The sequence below is a fragment of the Vipera ursinii genome, assembly GCF_947247035.1.
Source record: "Vipera ursinii genome assembly, chromosome: 2".
NCBI lineage: Eukaryota > Metazoa > Chordata > Lepidosauria > Squamata > Viperidae > Vipera > Vipera ursinii.
The window spans coordinates 282,132,988-282,154,181 of NC_139513.1; the positions used below are offsets into that span (position 1 = coordinate 282,132,988).

The 21,194-nt window shown below is 38.8% G+C and overlaps 1 protein-coding gene across 1 annotated transcript in view; it reads right to left on the reverse strand.

Annotated features, from left to right (window-relative positions):
- Nucleotides 1-21,194, reverse strand: part of DCC (DCC netrin 1 receptor) — a gene marked incomplete at its 5' end in the record, with an annotated part of 1,142,764 nt that overhangs the window by 171,660 nt on the left and 949,910 nt on the right. The window contains 3 exons of the mRNA XM_083355563.1: nucleotides 6,619-6,813; nucleotides 14,415-14,525; nucleotides 17,783-17,924. Of these exons, the coding sequence (XP_083211689.1) occupies nucleotides 6,619-6,813; nucleotides 14,415-14,525; nucleotides 17,783-17,924 (448 nt within the window). The remainder of the gene's footprint in view (nucleotides 1-6,618; nucleotides 6,814-14,414; nucleotides 14,526-17,782; nucleotides 17,925-21,194) is intronic.

Sequence of the window (21,194 nt, forward strand, 5' to 3'; positions counted from 1 at the left end):
TTACAACCAGTTCTTGCACTTAACAATTTTCATAGCATTGCCATGATCATATGTTCAAAATTTGGGCACTTGGCAAACAGGATACATTTAGGATAGCTGCAGCATCATCCCAGGGTCATGGAATCACCTTTTATGACCTTCCCAGCCAGCAAAGTCAAGAAACTCAAGATAAGTCAGTAACAACCCCAGTGATTCACTTAAGAACCATGGCAAAAAAAGTTGTAAAATCAGGTGCAACTCACTTAATAACTGTGTTGCTTAGCAATGGAAATTTTGGTTTCAAGTCTGGTTTTAAGTCAAGGACCACAATAAGTATAATTATTTATTACTATTTTTATTATTGATCATCGCACAGCCAGCCAGATGTTCAGACTGGATTTGGCATTTTGTCTACCTATTGAGTCCTTACCAAGGACCTGTGATAGGCAGATGTGGATGATTGAGTTGATGGTATTACCGATATCATTGCAGGGTGGCAGCTGTTCCTAGTAAGACCCCCTTTTGCAATTGACTGAGGCGAATTTGTCAATGCCAATGGTGTCCAAGTGGAGCTCCAGTTGTTTTGGGATTACACCCAAGGTGCCTATTATTATTGGTACTACCCTTGCTTGCCTTTGCCACAGTTGTTCTATTTCTATTTGTAGATCTTTGTATTTTGTTATCTTCTCCAGTTCTTTCTCTTCTATTCTGCTGTCTCCAGGCACTGCCACATCCACTATCCAGACTTTTTTGTCTTTCTTATTGACAATTGTTAAGTCCAGGGCGTTATGTGGCAGGGACTTCTCTGTTTGAATTCTAAAGTGGTTGTTGTTGTTGTTGTTACTACTACTACTACTTATTAGCTGGCCATCTTACCAAGGGTAAGTATACTGTAGTTTTAAAATGTCTGAATGAAGGATTATGTATTTTTTAAATAAAATGTTTTTGTTTTGTTTTATCAGGCTTTGAGGGCAAGGCTGTTACGATTGTTTCTCTGGATAAGCAACAATTTTTACTAAGCTTTTCACAATCTGTGACTCCCAGTCTAGATAATTGTTTTTGTGATATGTGTTCATTTTGATCATTTGCAATGGTCATTTGATCGTTTGCAAATTTTTATTTTTGATTATTGCACATTGTGTTAACACCAATTTACAGATGTGGATAGTTACAATATATACCCCTTGGAGTCAGTTGACTGGAGTAGCCTATAACCTAAACAAAACAAACAAGCCAGCAAGCAAGCACATGCTAGCAAAAAAGAAAGACACTTATAAAGGTACAACAGTCAGAATAAATAGACTACAAAGCTGCAGATAATGAGCAACTGTTATGAATTTATCAGAACATTAGCCAGTACCTAAGTTTCTTTCAAATGCATTTCACATATACAAAAGAAAACTTTATGTGTTTTCAAGGGATTACAAGTAAAAACTATTTTTTAAAAATGTTAAACCAGCCTTCACAAGGCACTTCCGAGTGGAAAGGGTTATCCAGACATCATCATTGTCTGAGGGTACACCCAGTTGGGGGATTCTTTCATGTCCCTGGCAGGAGCTGGAGCAAAGGACAGGAGCTCAACCCTGCTTCATGGCAGCACCCAGGTCTCAAATGCCTCCACCCCAGTGTCCTAACCACGTGAGCCACCATGCTCTTCAACCGGAAGAGGTAAGATTAATTCACATGTCTCTATAACGCAAGCACTGAAGAAGTGCACATATGATAGCTTTTCCCCCAAGTAAGAGGATTTTCTATGATTTCTCTTTAGTACAACTGAATGTCTTTTCATGTATTTCATCATTGCTCATGTTAACTGCTGGGGATACATGGCATGGGTCCGGAATACCTCGGGGACCACCTGCTGCCGGCATCGACTCCCCTCCGCCCTGTGCGTTCCCACAGAGAGGGCCTCCTCAGGGTGCCTCCGGTCAGAGAATGCCGGCTGGTGGCCCCCAGGGGGAGGGCCTTCTCTGTGGGTGCCCCGGCTTTATGGAATCAACTGCCGGTTGAGCTCCGGATGGCACCGGATCTTCGCTCCTTCCGGCGCGGGTTAAAGACCCATTTATTCGAACAAGCTGGCCTGGCCTGATGGGGGAACGTTAAGGTTTTAATGGGTTTTATATTCTGATTGTTTTAATTGGGCAATTATTTAATCCTTTTTTTAACTTTTGTATTTCTATTTATATGCCCTGTTCACCTCCCTGAGTCCTTTGGGAGAAGGGCGGTATAAAAATTCAATAAATAATAATAATAATAAATAATAATACAGCTAGATCTTGGCTGATCTCAGAAGGCTAAGGAGAATCTAACCTGGTTTCAACTTTGAAGAGCGACTACCAGAAAATCCCAGGCTAAAGACTGGACAGCTCATTTAAAAAAAAATCCAGAAGAAAGTAAGCATATACCACATTTGTACTGTGATCAAGAAAACTACCTAAATATCTTCCTCCGCTTCTAGGGCAAGAAATGAAGAACTGAAGATGGTTCTGTGAAAAATAGACTGTCAAGAAGATCAGCTTTTTGTCATTCCTCTATGGACAAGAAGATTTCAGAACATCCACATCTTTGCTCAAACTGGGTTTGGCATCTTTGAAAGGGCATTAGGTTCAAATACTTCATTTTCTGGTCACTTTTGGAAACTGCTTATTAGTACATTTTGCCTGTTAGGAATATTTGGACTGATATAGTTTACAGCACCATCTGAGATTCCTTCAATCAGTGAAAGAAGATTTAAGTACAGGTTTAAGGGTTTTAAAACTTAATTTTTTAAAAAATGGTGTTTGGGGAGGGAATAAACAGCAACAAGGTTATTAGAACTTTGATTTTGGAAAATTACAAATGGACTAAGGGTCCAGATGGATTTGAAATAATTTTGGAATTAATTATAATAATCCTTCCTATGCAAAATATCTTGAATTCTTAAAAAGAAAAAAGAAGATAGGATGAGATTTTGAAGGCTGGATGCTAGAAGGAACCAGAAGGAAATAAAAATTAGAATTAAAGGAGAAGAACACTTAAATTTCACTTACTAATGAAGCAAATATTTTAACACTGGACATACTGAAGAATATTTTTGAAGAATGGACCCAGAAATTAATTTTAAGAGTGTTTGCCTATGTAGATAGACTGTGTTTAAAAAAAAATGTTATGGAAGAGGAATAAATACTACTTGGCAAGATTGAAACTGACATGATGACAGGCTACAAGAATGATATGGAAAAGGATGCTACAACATACACAAACGAAAGAAACTGACTGATGTATTAATTGAAAGGGATATACACATACCAAACCATGAGAGTAACCTGGGTAATTTTCCTATATGGATTTTACAAAAGAAGCTTGTTAAATTTAAAATAATTTTATGAGAAGGGGCAAAGAAAAAAAAAACAGAAAGCAAGTGCTAGGACATTATTTGAAGGGATTAAAGATTAAGATTGTTAAAAGTAAAGGGAAGGAGTGTCAAGCTGGTTTATTTGATCAATATTAAAATAAACACGTTGTCGCTAGTGGACTTTAATGGACTTTTGTGGATAGAGACTAAGACGGTGAGCCTTTAAAGATAGTTTTATGATTAAGAGATGAAATATGGGAAGAAGAGATCATTTGCTGTAATTTAAGAGAAGGTGATGTTTTTTTATACTGATTGTCTTGAAGGACAGTCATTTCTTTATATATTTGTTTAAATTTTCTTTATTACATTTTTATTTATTTTTTCTGTCCTGTTTTTTTTCCTGTCTTTTTTTCCTTTTGGTATCTTATTTTGTCCTTTTCAAACTTTATATTAGGTTTTATGTCTGCAATGGTAACTTTAATAAAATTACTATTAAGAAAAAAGAAAACGACCTAAACATTCTTCTCAAAGCACCAGAAGTTGAACCTAATTAAAAGAAGTTTTTACCTCTGTTAGCTAGGACTGCCCAAGGGACAATGTAACTCAGGAAGAATAAAAATAATAATAATAATAAAAATGCATGAGTAAGTTTGTAGAACTCATATGTACTCAGATGTAGTCATGAACTTGTTTTAGACAGGTTTAATGTTTGCAAATATATTTATATTCCTGGGTATTCTAATGTCCAAGAACAGGTTTAAAAGTTATGCAATAAAAGAGCAGAGAAGGTGAGCATTTAGAAATCTTTCTCTCAACATTTGATCTTCATTCCCTGGCAAAGTTTCCTTTCCAACCATAGAATAAAACATTTTCTCTGCATGGTGCCAAGAGAAAGTGTCAGAGAAAGTATGTAATGAGGACTAGATAATGAAACACCTCCTGACACTATTTTGACAGATAAAAAAAGTTCGCAGGTTTGATTGCCATCGTATTCAGACCTGGGCACCAATGGGGTAAATTTGTTCTGAAATATAGTGTGGGACTCATTAGCATTTAAAATTGGTGATGAAGCAAAGGTGTGTTCTGAATAACTACTTACACTGCAGTCATAGAATATAAAATGCTGATTGTGTTTAGGAATCTGTCTCCAGATCAACTAGCTCCTCATTTGATCAGCTGTTCTACGCTTTCCTGAACAATTCAGCAGCTTTACTAAAGGCATTATGGATGACAACAAAATTAACAAGAAGCAGGCAAGTTACGTAATTACAGAGACTCTTAAGTTTGCCATTTTCTGGATTAGACTCTAATATTGGGGAAAAGCTCATAACCCAGGCTCTCTGCTGCTTTGATGCTAATTAATTAGGTCAGGGGTGTCAAACTCAATTTCATTGAGGGCCGCATCAGCATTGTGGTTGCCCTCAGGGGGCTGGGTGGGTGTGGCCTACCGGGTGGGTGTGGCCTACTGGGTGGGCGTGGCCAGCTCTACATCTTTCGCATCAAGGGTGCCTATAGGGGCCTGGGCAGGAGTGGGACAGATCTGAGGGTCTCTGGCAGGAGGAGGGTCTCTGGGTCAGGGCCAAGGCAGTGGGGGCCATTCCCTCACTGTTTACAGCATGGCTTTGCGGGCTGCATGAAACCACTTCACGGGCCGGATCTGGCCCCTGGGCCTTGTGTTTGACATGTCTGAATTAGGTTATTCAATCCTTTGGATTTGATTCAGAATAGATGGCTTGTATCTTGCACCTCTCTGGGACTCATTAAAGCAGCTGTGTCTGTTTTCCAAGATTGCATGAGTGCAACAGAAGCAACAGCTGTACAATGCTAGAAGGTGACATGGTTATCTATGACAGTTGTTGGATTCACATGATCCCAGGTTCTGAAATGCCTGTTCCAATGAATAAAAAAAATAAAATCCAAAATACTGGAGTGCTATAACTACGAGGACTAAGGCATTGCCTCTGAACTACAAACCATTATAAGAATGACAGAAATCCAAACACTGTGAGGGAGAAAATGAAAAGGAAGGTTTCCAAACTTCTGTTTAATCTTTTCTATACCAAATAGTTCTTGGTTTCCTCCCAATCCAGTCCCAGAGAATGGAATTCATGGGTTTCAGAGAAGCAAAGTTGTATTAGGTTTTATCTGTAGGCCAGTTTATATCATTCCTGTCTTATATTTCTTAAGGCTGGACCTATTTGGTCCTAAATATCCTCTGAAAAGGAATTTGCACAGAAGAGAAAGGAAACAGGGAATCTCTTCCTAGGACACTGGCCAGTTTGTCAACCATCTCCACAAAGTAAGTAAGTAAGTAAGTAAGTAAGTAAGTAAGTAAGTAAGTAAGTAAGTAAGTAAGTAAATAAGTATAATCACAGGTCATAACATAGGAATGTCATAACACAGAATAAAATAACAGTAATATAGTAACATTATAAAATAGAGTAATGGAATGAATGTTACATATTAAAAGGTTACAAAAGAATAAAGCCAAAGCTACAGCTAAGAACTTAAGTATTTCTCATTAAGTTTAAATGAGAGCAAAGGAAAAAATAACAACTTGGTGACTGACAATGGAAATACATCTCCATGGTATTAACACATGAGTATCAGTGATGACCATTGTCTGCTACCCAGCTTCAGAACAGGCAGGATGCAACATGTGATGACTGCTAAGAATGGACTGCTGTCTGTTGGAAGCCCTCTGGGCTGCAGAATTCCTAAATTTTGCTTGATCATCTGACCCTGGTGGTGCCTCTGACAAATGTATCATGAACCCCCTTAAGCTGGGAAGAATTCTGTGCCTGTCTAAATTCTAGAGATGAATTTGTATGCCTTCAAGTCAGTGTTGACTCCTGATGACTGCCTCAAGTAGTTCCTGCAGTTTTCTTGGCAAGTTTCAGAAGTGGGTTGCCAATGCTCACTTCCTAGGGATGAGAGACACCAAGTTGGCTTCATGCCTAAAGAGGGACTAGAATTCACAGTCTCCTGGTTTCTAGCCTGATGCCTTAATTACTACCCAAAAATGGTTCTTGTGTTCTGGTCATAGTACAACTTTTATTGACCTATAAAGCCAGAGTATACAGTTTTAGAAATAAGTTATCTAGGGGGACTTTCATTGTCTCCCCACGCTGTGTGTCTGGCGTTTCCAGTTAATCCAAAAATCAATTCTTCCATAGGAATGCTTTTGTTGTGAATTTCTTGAAAACAGGCAGGAGCTGCTTGTAATCCCACTGTAGTGTTATGATGTTGTGGTTCTAGTTGAAGCTGTTTTATATCAAACAACCAGAAAGAAAACGATCACCTACCCAGATGTTCAATGGAATAGTATCGCTGTTTGCTGTCCACCCGGACTGTCTCAGCATAGGGGCTGCCTACCCCATAGCCAATGATGTAGCCACGTACAATGATGTTTGGATTCAATGGTGGTGTCCAGCTCATTACAATGCTGGTTGACAAAGGCCTGACGTGAAGAGAGCTTGGCTGGTCAGGCACCTGTGATTCTGGAAGTCAAAAGAAGGGATTGTTACCATTGGGATAAAGGCATTTGAATAACAGAAATATTTCAATATTAGGTAAAAATACTTCTTTTGGTTTTTTTGTGGGGGTGGGGTGGGGTGGACTTAACATGCAAACCATTTCAGTACTGTATTTAGCTTCTGAATAATCCTACCTAGCTGAATATTTTTTCCCAATTATAATACCTCACAGGACAAAACATAGCATGTGCTAAATGGAATATTTCTCATATTACCATTTATTTCTCCTAAATGGAGTGAAACTACCATTATTCTCTAGGGGGGAAAAAAGAGAGAGATGACAATATTGAGGGGTAAAGAAGAAAATAAATGTATGAGAGAAAAAAGGGAAAGGGAAAGGATCGACAACACATTTTTAACAGTGCATAACTACTATATAATCAAATATAAACACAAACATTCCTGTCAGCTGAGCATAAGCATAACATTTTCTTTATGCTTCCATGTTTATTTGGTTCAACCTCCCCATCTTTTAGCCTTTTAGGGTTCACTCATGGCAGTTTTTAAACAATCTGAGTATGCATTTATAAAGCATTTGAATGAATTTTATGACATGAAAGCAGATATTCCTGATGGCCATTGTCCATAAGAGTGGGTGCTTTAAAATCTTGCAAAATTAAAATGAATTCTTTCCTTGCTAGTTTATCACAAGCTTCTTCAGAGCAGCCAGAGAATGGCTCATGTCTTTACAACAGAAAGAGGTAAGTTGTTAAGCTTCACTGAACAGGTAGAATCGGGGAAGACAAATAGATATGAAGATAAACATGTATGACCCACAATAATGTTTCAGGATCCAATCTGAATTGATCACCAGGACCAAAGGTTTATTCTTCCAAGCTTTTGGGTTTGTGTGGAACAGCCCACTGCACATATTCTGGAGAAAAAGAAATGATGATGGGTTCCAGTATGAGCCCCAAAACCTGAAAGAATAAACCTTTGATTCTGGTGACCGACTCAGATTGGATCCTGTAACAAATGGATATGGTATAAGGAATTAGCTACATGAGAGGTAGTGCTGGCTAGCAGCCTGGCTATTTTTTTTTAAAGGGTTGGAATGAGTCATGGAAATTATGGGTTCCTTGTGTAGTTGATTTTGTATGAGAGTAGACTGAGGCACTAGGTAGGCCAGGGGTCTGACCAATCAAGAACCTACTGCTTAGGTTCTTATATCTGCAGGGTATGATAAACAAGCAGTAGTACATCTAAGAGACATGTAGAACTTCAGTTGTATTATCATAGATGCTATCTTGACTTGTGGACACCTCTGAGCCCAGTTATATCAAAGTCATGAAGAAGTTAAATGCAAAAGAACATGTCAGCTTGGATGTTTTCTTGCAGATGTTTCATTACCCAACTTGGGTAAGATCTTCAATGATAGAAGAGAGTGGGATTTGCTCTCTGTTTATACACAACAGCTTACCCTGTGCAACTATTCCCTTTTATTGGTGAAATATCAATGCAAAATGTTTAAGCAAACTCAGACAAAAAGGCCTATGAAAGATTCCCATCATAAACACTGAAATTAAAAAAGCATTTTTTTTTAAAAAAAATGATGAGACTAACATTGGTCAGTGTTGCTGACTTTGATTACTTCCTCTGTGCCTTTAACACATTTTATGGGATTTGTGATTAATTTTAGCAAAGTTTCCAATAAAAAGTTCGACCCACTCTTGAAGTTTGATTAGAACTGAAGAAGGTTAGAATTAAGATACAGCAGAGTTAGCAAAATCTTAATAAAGCACCATTTTCAGGTGAATTTATTTTTGAGCTATGCTTGGCTAAAAAAAGGCTTACATAATTAGAAATATATTGAAATGTATCACATACGTATTAAAAGACAGGATGTTCTAGAACACAAGGCTTATGTAATTTTTTTTTACAATTGCATAAAAATATTTGAAATTGTTTGCTATATATTTCTGTAATAATTATTAAATGCCATTTTAAATCAGCTTGATAAAAGTTACTGTATTCACTTGGGTATTGAGGCAAGACTCTTATAAATGTAACTATTTTTATAAATGTAAGAAGTAGCAATAACAAAGAAAGAAAGGAAAGGCTGATGAAAGAGAAAGTTAGGTGTTGAAAGTTGCTAACTATCACATAGTTCATTAATAATTATAACTGACGACTTGATGAAGAGCTAGGAAAAATGGTTCTAAAAATAGATCTTAAACATCAAATTGGTTTCAATATGTGATATGCTAACAATATAAAAATAATAAAATTCCATGTCCAGGCTATCCAAATTCTATACTGAGAAAAATTGATTTTGAAACCTGCTTATACAGTATTATGCAAAGCATTCAAATTCATCTTTATGCCTAATTTATTTTGTAAATGTTTGCACAATTTTCTGGTCTTCAGAAGGACAACACAAAAAAAACCCGTATCTTCAGCCCTGGAAACTCTTCTGACTTCTTAGAATTCATAGGCATTGTTAATCCATTTGTACACAACCTATAACTGGCATTAGGAACAGGATCTATAAAGCTGAAGACAGAAATTGCAAAAAAAGCTTTTTGGATTAAAATTTGGTGGAATATGCAAAAGATATTTAAGAAAAGGATAAAGTTTTCCCCGCAATTGTTTTTATTGGGTATTATTACAGATACTACTGTAATAGACACTAAATTGATGTTGAATTTAATTACGGCGGCAAGACTTTTAGTTGCGCAATACTGGAAGAAGGAGGAATTGCCGACTATAGAAGAGTGGACTTTGAAAGTTTCCAATTTGGCGGAAATGGCAAAGATTTCGGCATATTTGAAAGATCAATTGCAACAGAGATATATTGTGGAATGGAGAAGATGGATTGAATATATTCAGAATAAATATGGGACTAAAAAGTTTCATTTAGCATTTGAATAAGTAGTGGATTTTTATGATGTATGATTAGTCATTTGTTACTTTATTAATATTATGACTATGGAGAGTTAAATTCTGATAGAACTTAATATGTTATTTTTGTTATTAGCATATTTTAGTGTATGTTTGTATTATTATACCCTGTATTCAGCTCTGGGAAGTCGGGGAGGGGGGAGGGGAGGGGAGGGGAGGGTTGGGGAGAGGGGAGGGGGAGGAGGGAGTTTTTTGTATTTAAAAATGTATTGTAAAATGTTTCAATAAAAAAAAAAGAATTTGCAAAAAGGTAATTTTTTCATGGAATCATCTTCTAAGCCGGTGTTTCTCAACCTTGGCAACTTTAAGATGTGTGGACTTATTTCCCAGAATTCTGGGAGTTGAAGTCCACATATCTTAAAGTGTTGAGGCTGAGAAACGCTATTCTAAGCATTCTCTATATTCCCAGTTTGGAGTAGTCAGTTAGAAGGCAGGAAGAAAATTAGTGACATGACTGTTAGGATATATTTGGTTAAAGGAAAAGCAAGGAAGCAATCATAAAGAGTGGAAATAGAAGGGGAAAAAATGTCCAAGGAGAACACAGTATTTTAGCAAAGGAAAAGTCAGGGACACATTTCAGGAAGGGTTCAGGGATGAGATGAGATGAAATGAAATCAACTTCAAGGGAGGACGAATTTGCTGGATCATCATGAATGAAGGTGAATCTACCTGTCCCAGGATAATCTTGCAGGATCCAATCTGGGTCGGTCACCGGGACCAAAGGTTTTGTCTGGACTCGTGTTGGAGTCCATCCTCAAGGAACAGACAGAAATTCCCTGAGGATGGGCTCCAGTATGAGTCCAAATGTTTGGAAGATGAAACTTCTGGTCCCGATGACTGACTCAAATTGGATCCTTGCTGGATCATGTTTATGAAATAGGAGGAAATTCCATGTCTACATAGTAGAATTCCTGATTTGTTTTTACCCAAGTATAACTCTCCTTAGGTTTTTAAGGAAATGTTTGCAGATAGCCCTAGATTTAAAAAAAAAATAACACAAAGAAGTATTTTTTTTCTCCTTGACAAATGATATATACTTACGGGGGTAGGTTTCTTTCTTTCTTTTTTGAGTAAAAGAAGAACTGATGAAATACACTAGGATTTTCCTCCCTCAAAATACAATAGATAAAGGTAAAGGTTCCCCCGCACATGCGTGCTAGTCATTTCCGACTCTAGGGGCCGGTGCTCATCTCCGTTTCAAAGCCGAAGAGCCAGCGCTTGTCCGAGGACGTCTCCGTGGTCATGTGGCCGGCATGACTAGACGCCAAAGGCGCACGGAAAGCTGCTACCTTCCCACCATAGTGGTCCCTATTTTTCTACTTGCATTTTTACGTGCTTTCGAACTGCTAGGTTGGCAGAAGCTGGGACGAGTAACAGGTGCTCACTCTGTTACGTGGCACTTGGGATTTGACCCGCCAAACTGCTGACCTTCTGATCGACAAGCTCAGCATCCTAACCCACTGAGCCAATGCGTCCCTTCAAAATACAATAGGGTGCCACAAAAAATCCACCCCCATGGAACAAGAAGTCTTATTTTTCATCTTCTCTTCCACAAAGTGAGTACAGCAGAAAAAAATACCATAAAGGTAATTATTTTTTCACTGTAAAAAATGTGTTTAAACTATATGGTAATATGTGGTATCAAGGGGCATCTATGGCTAATTTCACAAAAGATAAGCAGGGTCTGATGTGGTTAATATAGGAAATTTCAAAAGGTCAGACAAAAAAACTTTCTTTTTAAGGAAACAAAACATGGAGTTTTCTTTCAAAATGAATATTTAAAACATTTCCAGCTGTTGGAAAGACTGTTTTGGCTTTCCAGGGAATCTTAGATAGCCTGCATTGTTTAGATTTCTAATTGCTTTAGCAAAATGTACTATCCATAGGGATTTAAGCGAATCCTTTAAGATACTATTTGGTTCCATGTTTAGTGCAAATGCCAAGAAGGAAGCAGTGACAAAACTGTTACAGCAAAAATGAGAAAAAGGCCCTGCCATAAATAATCTGTTCCTTAGCAATCTTTTCCTTCCAGTGCTAGAATTTACCAGATTTGCTTCTTTACAGGCATGATCCTTAAAGAAATCATCTCAAACATGGATAGCAAAAAGCTAGTTCCAGATTTAATAGCAGGTCTCTGGCTGATCTGCAGTAGACTGTTAAATTACAAAGTTGTGCAAAAGTGCGTGCCAATCATGAAAGCACACAAAACAAGTCTCCTTAGATTCGAAATCTTTCTCCTGAAATGAATAAATATTGGGGTTATCAGTCATGGATTTTTGATCCATTCAGTTAAGAAATCCATTCTGAGCACTCAGGAAGATTTGAGGCTCTCAGCACTTTAGCTGATCACACCAATTTTAATATTTCCACTGAGTAAACCCGCTCTATAGTTCTCTGACAAATCAAATGCCCTGTCCTGTGAAGGAAAGATTTGCCCATCTCATACTTCCATCTGTGTTAGGATACAGGCTCTCAGAATTCCTACTGAACTCCTAATTCCTGTAGAGATAAAGCTGGAGGTCAGGACTGGGGGATTTTAGGGGTTAAAATGCCAAACACATAGAGAGAGAATCAGGCTGGTGATGGATACGCTAGAGCTTAAGAAGAAAAGACAGGATTAAGAATGAATGTGGATGGAATAAATGTCAACTGAACACAAAAGTGAGAGACCAGTACAAAAGAAGAACTTTGAGATACTTTGGTCATATAAAACAAAGGCTTAACGTTCAGAAGAACAAAATGAGAAAAATTGTAGTCAGACGGACTACAGGAGATCCTCAAAATGGAAAGAAGTGAGATATTTGAAGAATAAAGGGCAAGACATTAAATGATATGGCAGGGGTGTCAAACTCAATTTCATTGAGGGCCGCATCAGCATTGCAGTTGCCCTTGGGGCCAGGTGGGTATGGCCTGGGTGGGCGTGGCCTACTGGGTGGGCGTGGCTAGAGTGCGTGTGGCCTACTGGGTGGGCGTGGCCAGCTCTACATCGTTCGCATCAAGGGTGCCTATGGGGGCCTGGGCAGGAGTGGGACAGGTCTGAGGGTCTCTGGCAGAAGGAGGGTCTCTGGGCCAGGGCCAAGGCAGCGGGGGCCATTCCCTCACTGTTTCCAGGATGGCTTCGCAGGCCGCATGAAACCACTTTGCGGGCCGGATCTGGCCCCCAGGCCTTGTGTTTGACATGTCTGTGATATGGAGACATAGCTGAAGCAAGAATGGTTTGGAAGGACAGATATAGAAAGGTAACTGGAGTGAAACAAGAAAAAGAACTAAATCTAATTTGCATCAATATGGTGTTGATTCAGATTAGATTTAGTGATAGCTCTTTTTTATTCCTTTTACCTTTCCTGTGTTTTGCATACTGATGTTTACCCTCAAACTGAGAGCATTAAGGGCAGGTCTGTATGTCAGGATGATATAACTTCCTCTTTGATACAGGAATCTGATTTAAAACATTCCAGAGGGATGAATCTATCTGATCTGATCCAGTAGAGGGGTGCATGATATCTCTCTACTCAAGTTCCAATGTATTCAAAAACATTACTATTTTTTCTGCATTCAGCTGAAATCTACAGTACTTGACTGTAATTAAAACCATTATTCTGAGTCCTGCATTTTGGGAAAACAGAGGAAGTCCTGGCCTTCTTTGTGTGAAAAAAAAAACACCTCTTTAGATACTTGAAGTGTATTGCCATACTTCTTCTGCCTGTTCCTTTTTTCCCCAATGTTAAATATTTCCAACTTCTTCTCCTAGGACTTTGTTTCTAGTCCCATGACCACTTCATTACCCTTCTTGGCACTTGTCCCAGTTTCTTCGAGGACCTTTTTTTTAAACTGAGATGCTCATAATTGGGAAACTAATCATATGGCTTTTCAAGCCTTAGCAACAGCAGTAACACAGCTCTGTTTCATTTGGGAATGGATCAGAGTGGGTTTCTCTGTCCCTGCAAGGTTGAATCTTTCAACCAAAGGCTAAAAGGTAACTTTTTAGGGTTGTATCAAATGTTTGGGGAGAAACAGTGGGAGATGTCTCCTGAAGTCATGAGCTTCTGTAAAGCTTTTTCTTTTCTTTTAGACATAAGAGATGTTGGTTTCCTCCTGTTAATCCATACTTACATTCTAATGAAGCCCTAGACTTGTGATTTGAGGCTGAAGTATTTCAGAATCTGGAAGGCTTTGCCTTCAGGCTTTAAGAATTCCAATAGACTGGGCTGATCAGATAGATTTTAGACCTGCCACAGAGTAAAGCAGCTCTTTAGCTATCTCCTGCGGTACCCACAGCATGGAAAATATTGAAGTTGAAGGCTACCGTGAAAACTATCCTTGCTCTGAGCATCCGTCCAATTGTTACAGTTTGGCAAAAGACAAGGTAGCAACAGCTGGTGCAGAAGTTAAAATTAGATAGATGCTTAGAAACACTTTGTGAAAATAATGGAAGAGAACAGAACTGTCTTTTTTTCTCATTTCTGCTTCACTTGCCCATACACAGAGAGAAATTTAGCAGCATGCAATCAATGAAAGCACTTCTGCTCAAGAAAATATTCAGGCATCAACTCCAGTGACTTGGACATCGGCTCATCCTAACCTCCACAGCAGTTTACCCAAAAGGCGAGACAACTATCTGAGCACAAAACAAGCATAACAGCTGTGAAAATAAGTACAATTACCATCAAGATCACTCTCTGGAGTTTCTGCAGTATACCACTCTGAAGAAGGTCCCGTTCCATTGGCTGTCATAGCTGCAACCTGGAAACTATACTGGCTTCCTTTGTCAAGACCTATTTGCAATGCAAATCAAACAGAAAACATTCAGTTAATGCTGCTGGCATCCTACAAGTCACATTAATGCAATCATTTCTAGCATAGCAGTACGTCTCCAAACCTAGTTCTCCTCTCCCCGTGTCAATATGTCTATGTGTGTATGCATCAGCAGGATGAAGTTTTCTTCACTGAAAGTTATAAACTATGATCTGTCCTACTGGCCCAGTATAGGCAGATTGGTAGATTTTTTTTTTAAAAAAAGTTTTTACTTTGCAATCTAACACTTAAAGAGAGTGACTAGCCAAGCTGACTTATATGCATAAGGGAGGACTAAAACAGGGTTTCCCAGCTGCAGTCTCTTCTCTTCTCTTCTCTTCTCTTCTCTTCTCTTCTCTTCTCTTCTCTTCTCTTCTCTTCTCTTCTCTTCTCTTCTCTTCTCTTCTCTTCTCTTCTCCTCTTCCTGCCCTCTGGGAAATGGAGAATTATTCAGTTTCCTATTTATTGGGACAACTTTTCAGATACAGGTAACATATGACTGTAATGGAGTCTGTCCATTATAAGTTCTGACAGTTGTAAAGCAGGTCAGGTCATCCAGTTGACCAACCTGACTTTATAACACTTTTTGCAGCATTCGTTATTTGACTGTTGTACTCCTAAAGCAACTATGGCAACTGCCACAATCATAAGGTGAACGCCCTGGTCATTAAGCAAATCAACTTTTTGCTATGGGCCGGTTTTGCCAAAAAACAGAAGTAAACATCCCTTTTTTTTTTAGCAAAAACCTAAATGCAGGCCAATTGCTAAGCACCCAAAATGCAATCACATGACCACAGGAGTGGGGAAGCTAGCTGGTGGAACTACAGAACTGAGTCATAAGTATTCCTGGGAAAGTCCATCATAACTTCAAATGGTCAATAAGCAACTGGTCATAAGTTGAGGACTACCAAGATTGCTATGGTATCTTTAGTCAGCCTTGTCTTCTGTGGGCTAATTCACATCCAGATCCTTTAATATTTCTCACAGAGGACGGTATCTTGAACCCTCGCCACCTTGCTCCCCCTCCTCTGAGCTCAGTCCAATTTATTCCTTTCTGTGGAAGAACAGAAAGCCTGAACAGGTGATACGTACCTGTGCTCCTTTCTCCATATCCCTTCTTGGCCCTCTCCCACAGCTGCTAATCAAACAGCAATGTTCGGCAAGAAGTAAAGAGGGAAGGCAAAATATTGCCTGAGAACTCTGCCAGCACTGTTACATTCTCAGGCTGAGTTTTAATTTTAATTGGGGTTTTAATTGGGGTTTTACACGTTGCAGGGACTTAGTTTAATCTTTTTTAAATTGGTCTTAATTTTTGTATTAATGTCTTAAAAATTATACCCTGTAAACCGCCCTGAGTCCTTCGGGAAAGGGCGGTATATAAATTCAATAAAATAAAATTAAATTAAATTAAAATGTTCAGTAAACTGAGCTATACTGCACAGCCTTTCCCACTCATATGTTCTAATTTATAGCACCTCTGTAAAAGTATAACCATTTTTTTTCTCTAAAGCAGATACTATAGTAGCTACAACAAGCTATCCCAAAGGTGCTTTTTCAAAAGGCAACTGAACTTTGTTTTGTTTGAAGACGTTTTGCTTTTCATCCAAGAAGCTTCTACAATTCTGATTGAAGAACTGAAGAAGCTTCTTGGATGAGAAGTGAAATGTCTTCAAGGAAAAACAAAGTCCAGTTGCCTTTTGAAAAAGCCCCTTTGGGACAACCATGACCTGGATGACTGAGAATCTGAATAGACATACAACAAGCTAAGCTCCCATCTCGAATTTTAATAATGCATTCAATCCAGTTTGAATCCTGAAGCAGCTATTTTGTTCTGACAATTGTTACATTCCAACACAGAAATGCCTTGAAGTTATTTTGTACCAGATTTCTCTTCCCTTTGACATCATTACATGTTTATCATTTCGTGCATCTTATACTAACCATGAAGCATAACAATAAGCAGGCACATTTAATTGCAGAGATCCCCTGGGGAAGGATTTTGAAACTTGAAAGAGCCATATCCACCTTGAAATTCTAGCTGATGCTCAATCCAACTATAAAATCAACAATAGTGATTTAAAGTCATTGTTGCAATTCTGAATTACTTGGGTATTGCAGCTGTCCTCATTAGTGGGCAAAAACACCTGCCTTTACGAGCAGACGAATTTAAGGAAACCAAGTCTTGCTGCTTGAATATTTAAATAATCTCTTTAAAAGCTGCAAGATTCCCAGTTCCTTTGGAAAATACTGTAATATGGAAGCAAAACTGTGACACTGAGGTTTGTATTTATTTATATTCCATTCAGCTTGCAATATTTAACAGCCTTTCTTGAAACTGATTAACATTATCTACTCTATCTATCTATCTATCTATCTATCTATCTATCTATCTATCTATCTATCTATCTATCTATCTGAGAGAGAAAGAGACCGGCCCAAGTCACCCAGCCTAGTTTCCATGGCTATGGTGGAACTAGAACTCACCGCCTCCTGGTGATTGAACCAAAGCCACCCAGCTGACTTTCATGCCTAAGGCAGGACACTCAGAGTCTCATGGTTTCTAGCCTGGTGCATTAACCAGTAGAGTAAAGTAGTCTATCAACAGTTAGTTCCATATCTTTATATACTTACTGAAAGGGATTCAGCATGCAGTTGAATTTACTTGGGCTAGCTGAGACATGAAAAGAAGTTGATATTTCTGACAAGAAATGGATGTGTTTTGACTGAACAGCTCTGAAAGTATATCTTGGCTTAAAAGTTCCCACCAAGGATGCAGGTCTTAAAGAACACTTCTGAGCAAGTGCAAAAAGGTAAGCATGAAACTGCAGGTGGAATCAAATACCTATGGAGAGTTCGTCTGCATTCACCTATCAAAACAAATGGCCATTTTTTTTGGCTTAGAAATAATGACCACAACGTCTTGTTTCTGGGTGACAGGCTTTGTTTTTGCTTTGGACTTGTCATTTGTAGAACCTAATTTAAGATAAAACCTGCAAGACAGCATGGGGAATTGTATTGCAAACTCATTAAGGCATGGAATATTGGGAGGCACAAATAGATGATAAAACAATTAAATAGGAAACAAAGTAATAATGCATGAAGGCTGTTGTTGTACCGTCCAATAAATGTCAGCAGAACGCAAGGCAACCAACATTCGCTTGAAGTAAAGTCTCATTTTATTCCCCTAGTATTTCATTCCTCCTCTGTTTTATAAGGCTAATGTCATGTAAACACTTACCTGTAAACAGATACCAGAGGTTATTTGGCTCCAATGTTTCTACCTCACCCCTGCGAGCTGTCTTTCTGTGCCGTATTTTATAGCCGGTGATAAATCCATTTTGCATGCTGGACGGTGGGGGTAGCCAACTCACTTTGATGCTCTGTAAAACAAACACATTAAACTGGATGTTGGTGTGTTAATTTTCTGATTCCCTAAGACTCAAGCATGGCAGCCTACTCAAAAGGCTTGCTAATTCATGTCCCATTGATTTGAAGGGGTAAATCTAGAAATAATTCCTTGTATGTTAGACCTGCTAATAAGGGTGTACAAATTGCTTTTCTCGATTAGGTAAAGGTTGAGCTATCCTTCCCAAATGATCACTAGATGGCAGCAAGCAATTAGAGGTTGTTTTGCTCTCTGCTGCCATCTAGAGGATAACCATCTTAGACTGGATAACAATTTGTTTCTTGCAGTGGCCAATCAGAAATCTCTACAGGGCTTAAAAGCAGGGAAGAAAAAGAAATTATCTTCTGTCATTGTTCAATTGCAATCTTATTTGAAGATATGCTGCTCTCAACCTGGAGGTCGCATTGAATCTTAAAAGACCAATAACTCTTGGAGACATATCCTTTATGAATTGAGTTAGAGATAGTCCTCAACATATAACTCTTCATTTAGCAATTGTTTGAAGTTACATTGGCACTGAAAAAAGTGACTAACAACTGGACCTCACACATATGATCATAGCAGCATCCCCATGGTCACATGATCAAAATTTGGGCACTTGGTAACCAGCATGTATTTATGACTGCATGATTCACTTAACATCTGCAGTGATTCACTTAACAACCATGGCAAACAAGGTCATAAAATCCGATGTGACTCAACAATCACCTTGCTTAGCAATGGTAATTCTGGTCCCGATTGTGATTGTAAGTTGAAAACTACCGGTGGTGGCTATCAACATGTCCTGTGATCATGAATTGTACAGGGGGCAGTACGAGTCGATAAAATATTCCTTCATGCATACTGGCAGTCTCATTTCAATATGCCAAGCAATCATCTTTATGCAGAAAACTATTCAATTTCAGAAGACACCATAATGGCATTTAACCATTCTCTCTTACTGCCCTTTATGTTGGAATGATTGCACACCAAACCCGACAGCTTTCCAGAAATAAATGTTTTACCAGGTCATTTATAAATCTAGCAGCTACACTGAGGTAATATGTAAAGTTTTGTTTTTGGGTGTTTTTTTGTTGTTGCTCAGCTAATAATAATAATAATAATAATAATAATAATAATAATAATAATAATAATAATAATAATAATAATAATAATAAAGTTGGAAGGGACCCTGGAGGTCATCTAGTCCAACCCCCTGCTAAGGCAGGAAACCCTATACCATTTCAGACAAATGGCTGTCCAGTCTCTTCTTAAAAACTTCCAGTGTTGTAGCATTCACCACTTCTCCAGGCAGGTTGTTCCACTGGTTAATTGTTCTAACTGTCAGGAAGTTTCTCCTTAGTTCTAGGTTGCTTCTCTCCTTGACTAGTTTCCATCCGTTGCTTCTTGTCCTGCTTTCAGGTGCTTTGGAGAATAGCTTGGCTCCCTCTTCTTTGTGGTGGCCCCTGAGATATTGGAACACTGCTATCATGTCACCCCTCACCCTTCTCTTCGTTAAACTACACATACCCAATTCCAGCAGCCGTTCCCTATAAGTTTTAGCCTCCAGTCCCTCAATCATCTTTGTTGCTCTTCTCTGTACTCTTTCTAGAGTCTCGACATCTTTTTTACATCGTGGTGACCAAAACTGGATGCAGTACTCCAGGTGTGGCCTTACCAAGGCATTGTAAAGTGGTATTAGTACTTCACGCGATCTTGATTCTATTCCTCTGTTAATGCAGCCTAGCACTGTGTTGGCTTTTTTGGCAGCTGCAGCACACTGCTGGCTCATATTGAAGTGATTGTCTACTAGGACTCTGAGATCCCTCTCACAGTTCCTACTATCGAGCAAGGTACCACCTATACTATACCTGTGCATTTGGTTTTTCCTGCCTAAATGCAGAACCTTACTTTTTTCACAATTGAATTTCATTTTGTTAGATAGTGCCCAGTGTTCGAGTCTGTCCAGAGCCTCCTGTCTCTAAAGCCTTTTTTCCGGAGTATTGGCTATTCCTGCCAGCTTGGTGCCATCTGCAAATTTGATGAGTTTCCCATTATCCCCTCATCCAAATCATTGATGAAGATGTTGAAGATATATTCATTTATTCCAATGATATATCAGCAGGACAGGAAGAAAACTCTCTTCTTTGTTCCTTTCTGCTTCTCTCTTTACATAAAAAAAAAAATCTTTCAGTGGACCCTGGGCCTGCTCTTTCATTAAAATAAATGACTATACTGTGGCTCCAAACAGAGCAGCAGCAACTGCCAAAAAAGCAGCAGATAAAATAAAGAAAGTAGATAGATGTTATTATTTTGCTATAGGAAATTTCAATTCTTTTATTTTCTGTTGCATTACAACTCCTGGGAACAATATGAATGTAAAGGGGGGGCAAAATCAGGAAATAATAATAATAATAATAATAATAATAATAATAATAATAATAATAATAATAATAATAATAATAACAACAACAACAACAACAACAACAACAACAACAATCAGCTAAAGGCATTATTTTTGTCTTCAAGCAAAGACATGTGAAGATAACCTTAAAGGCCAGAATAAAACAAAAGAGTTATTTTGCCAACTACGTTACTGTGCATGAAACATTTTCACTCAAAGTGAGTCCTGTCAGAATGGTTTCCTTTAAGCACAAATCATTCATGTCAACCTAGAGCTGATAATCAGGTTCCTTATGAATGTGGGTTTAGTGCAGACATGTCAAACTCATGACGTCATGTGACATTGCACAACGTACCAAAGCTTTTTCCCCATTGCCGGCAATGGGGTGAGCACACTTTTGTAGTGATGTGTCCGGCCCGTGGGCTGGCAGTTTGACACCCCTGGTTTAGTGCTATTCCAGAAAAATGATAAATCTATTATAAAAAAGTAGCATGAGCAAGAGATGGCAGAGACTTGTGCTATGAACCAGGACTGAGGGAGGGTGTTCCCTCCCGCTTCTAGCCCATATGACTGATCAGATTCTATTTAGGTTGAGCTAGGTCAGACATGGCAAACACAAGGCCCACGGGCTGGAGGAGGTGGTGAGATGCGGGGCCAATGGTGTCCTGCAGCAGCTGCAGCCCACCAGCCCCAGCTCTACAGCCCACTGTGACCACTGGGCCGGCCCTTCAAGCCGCAGGCACAGCAGTGACACGAGCAGGAGGTGAAGGGAGAGGCATGAGGGGTGGGAGGCACGTGATCTGGCCCACCAGACACACCTGTCCCATCCCACCTTCTGTCTTTGCATGGCCTCTGTGGCTG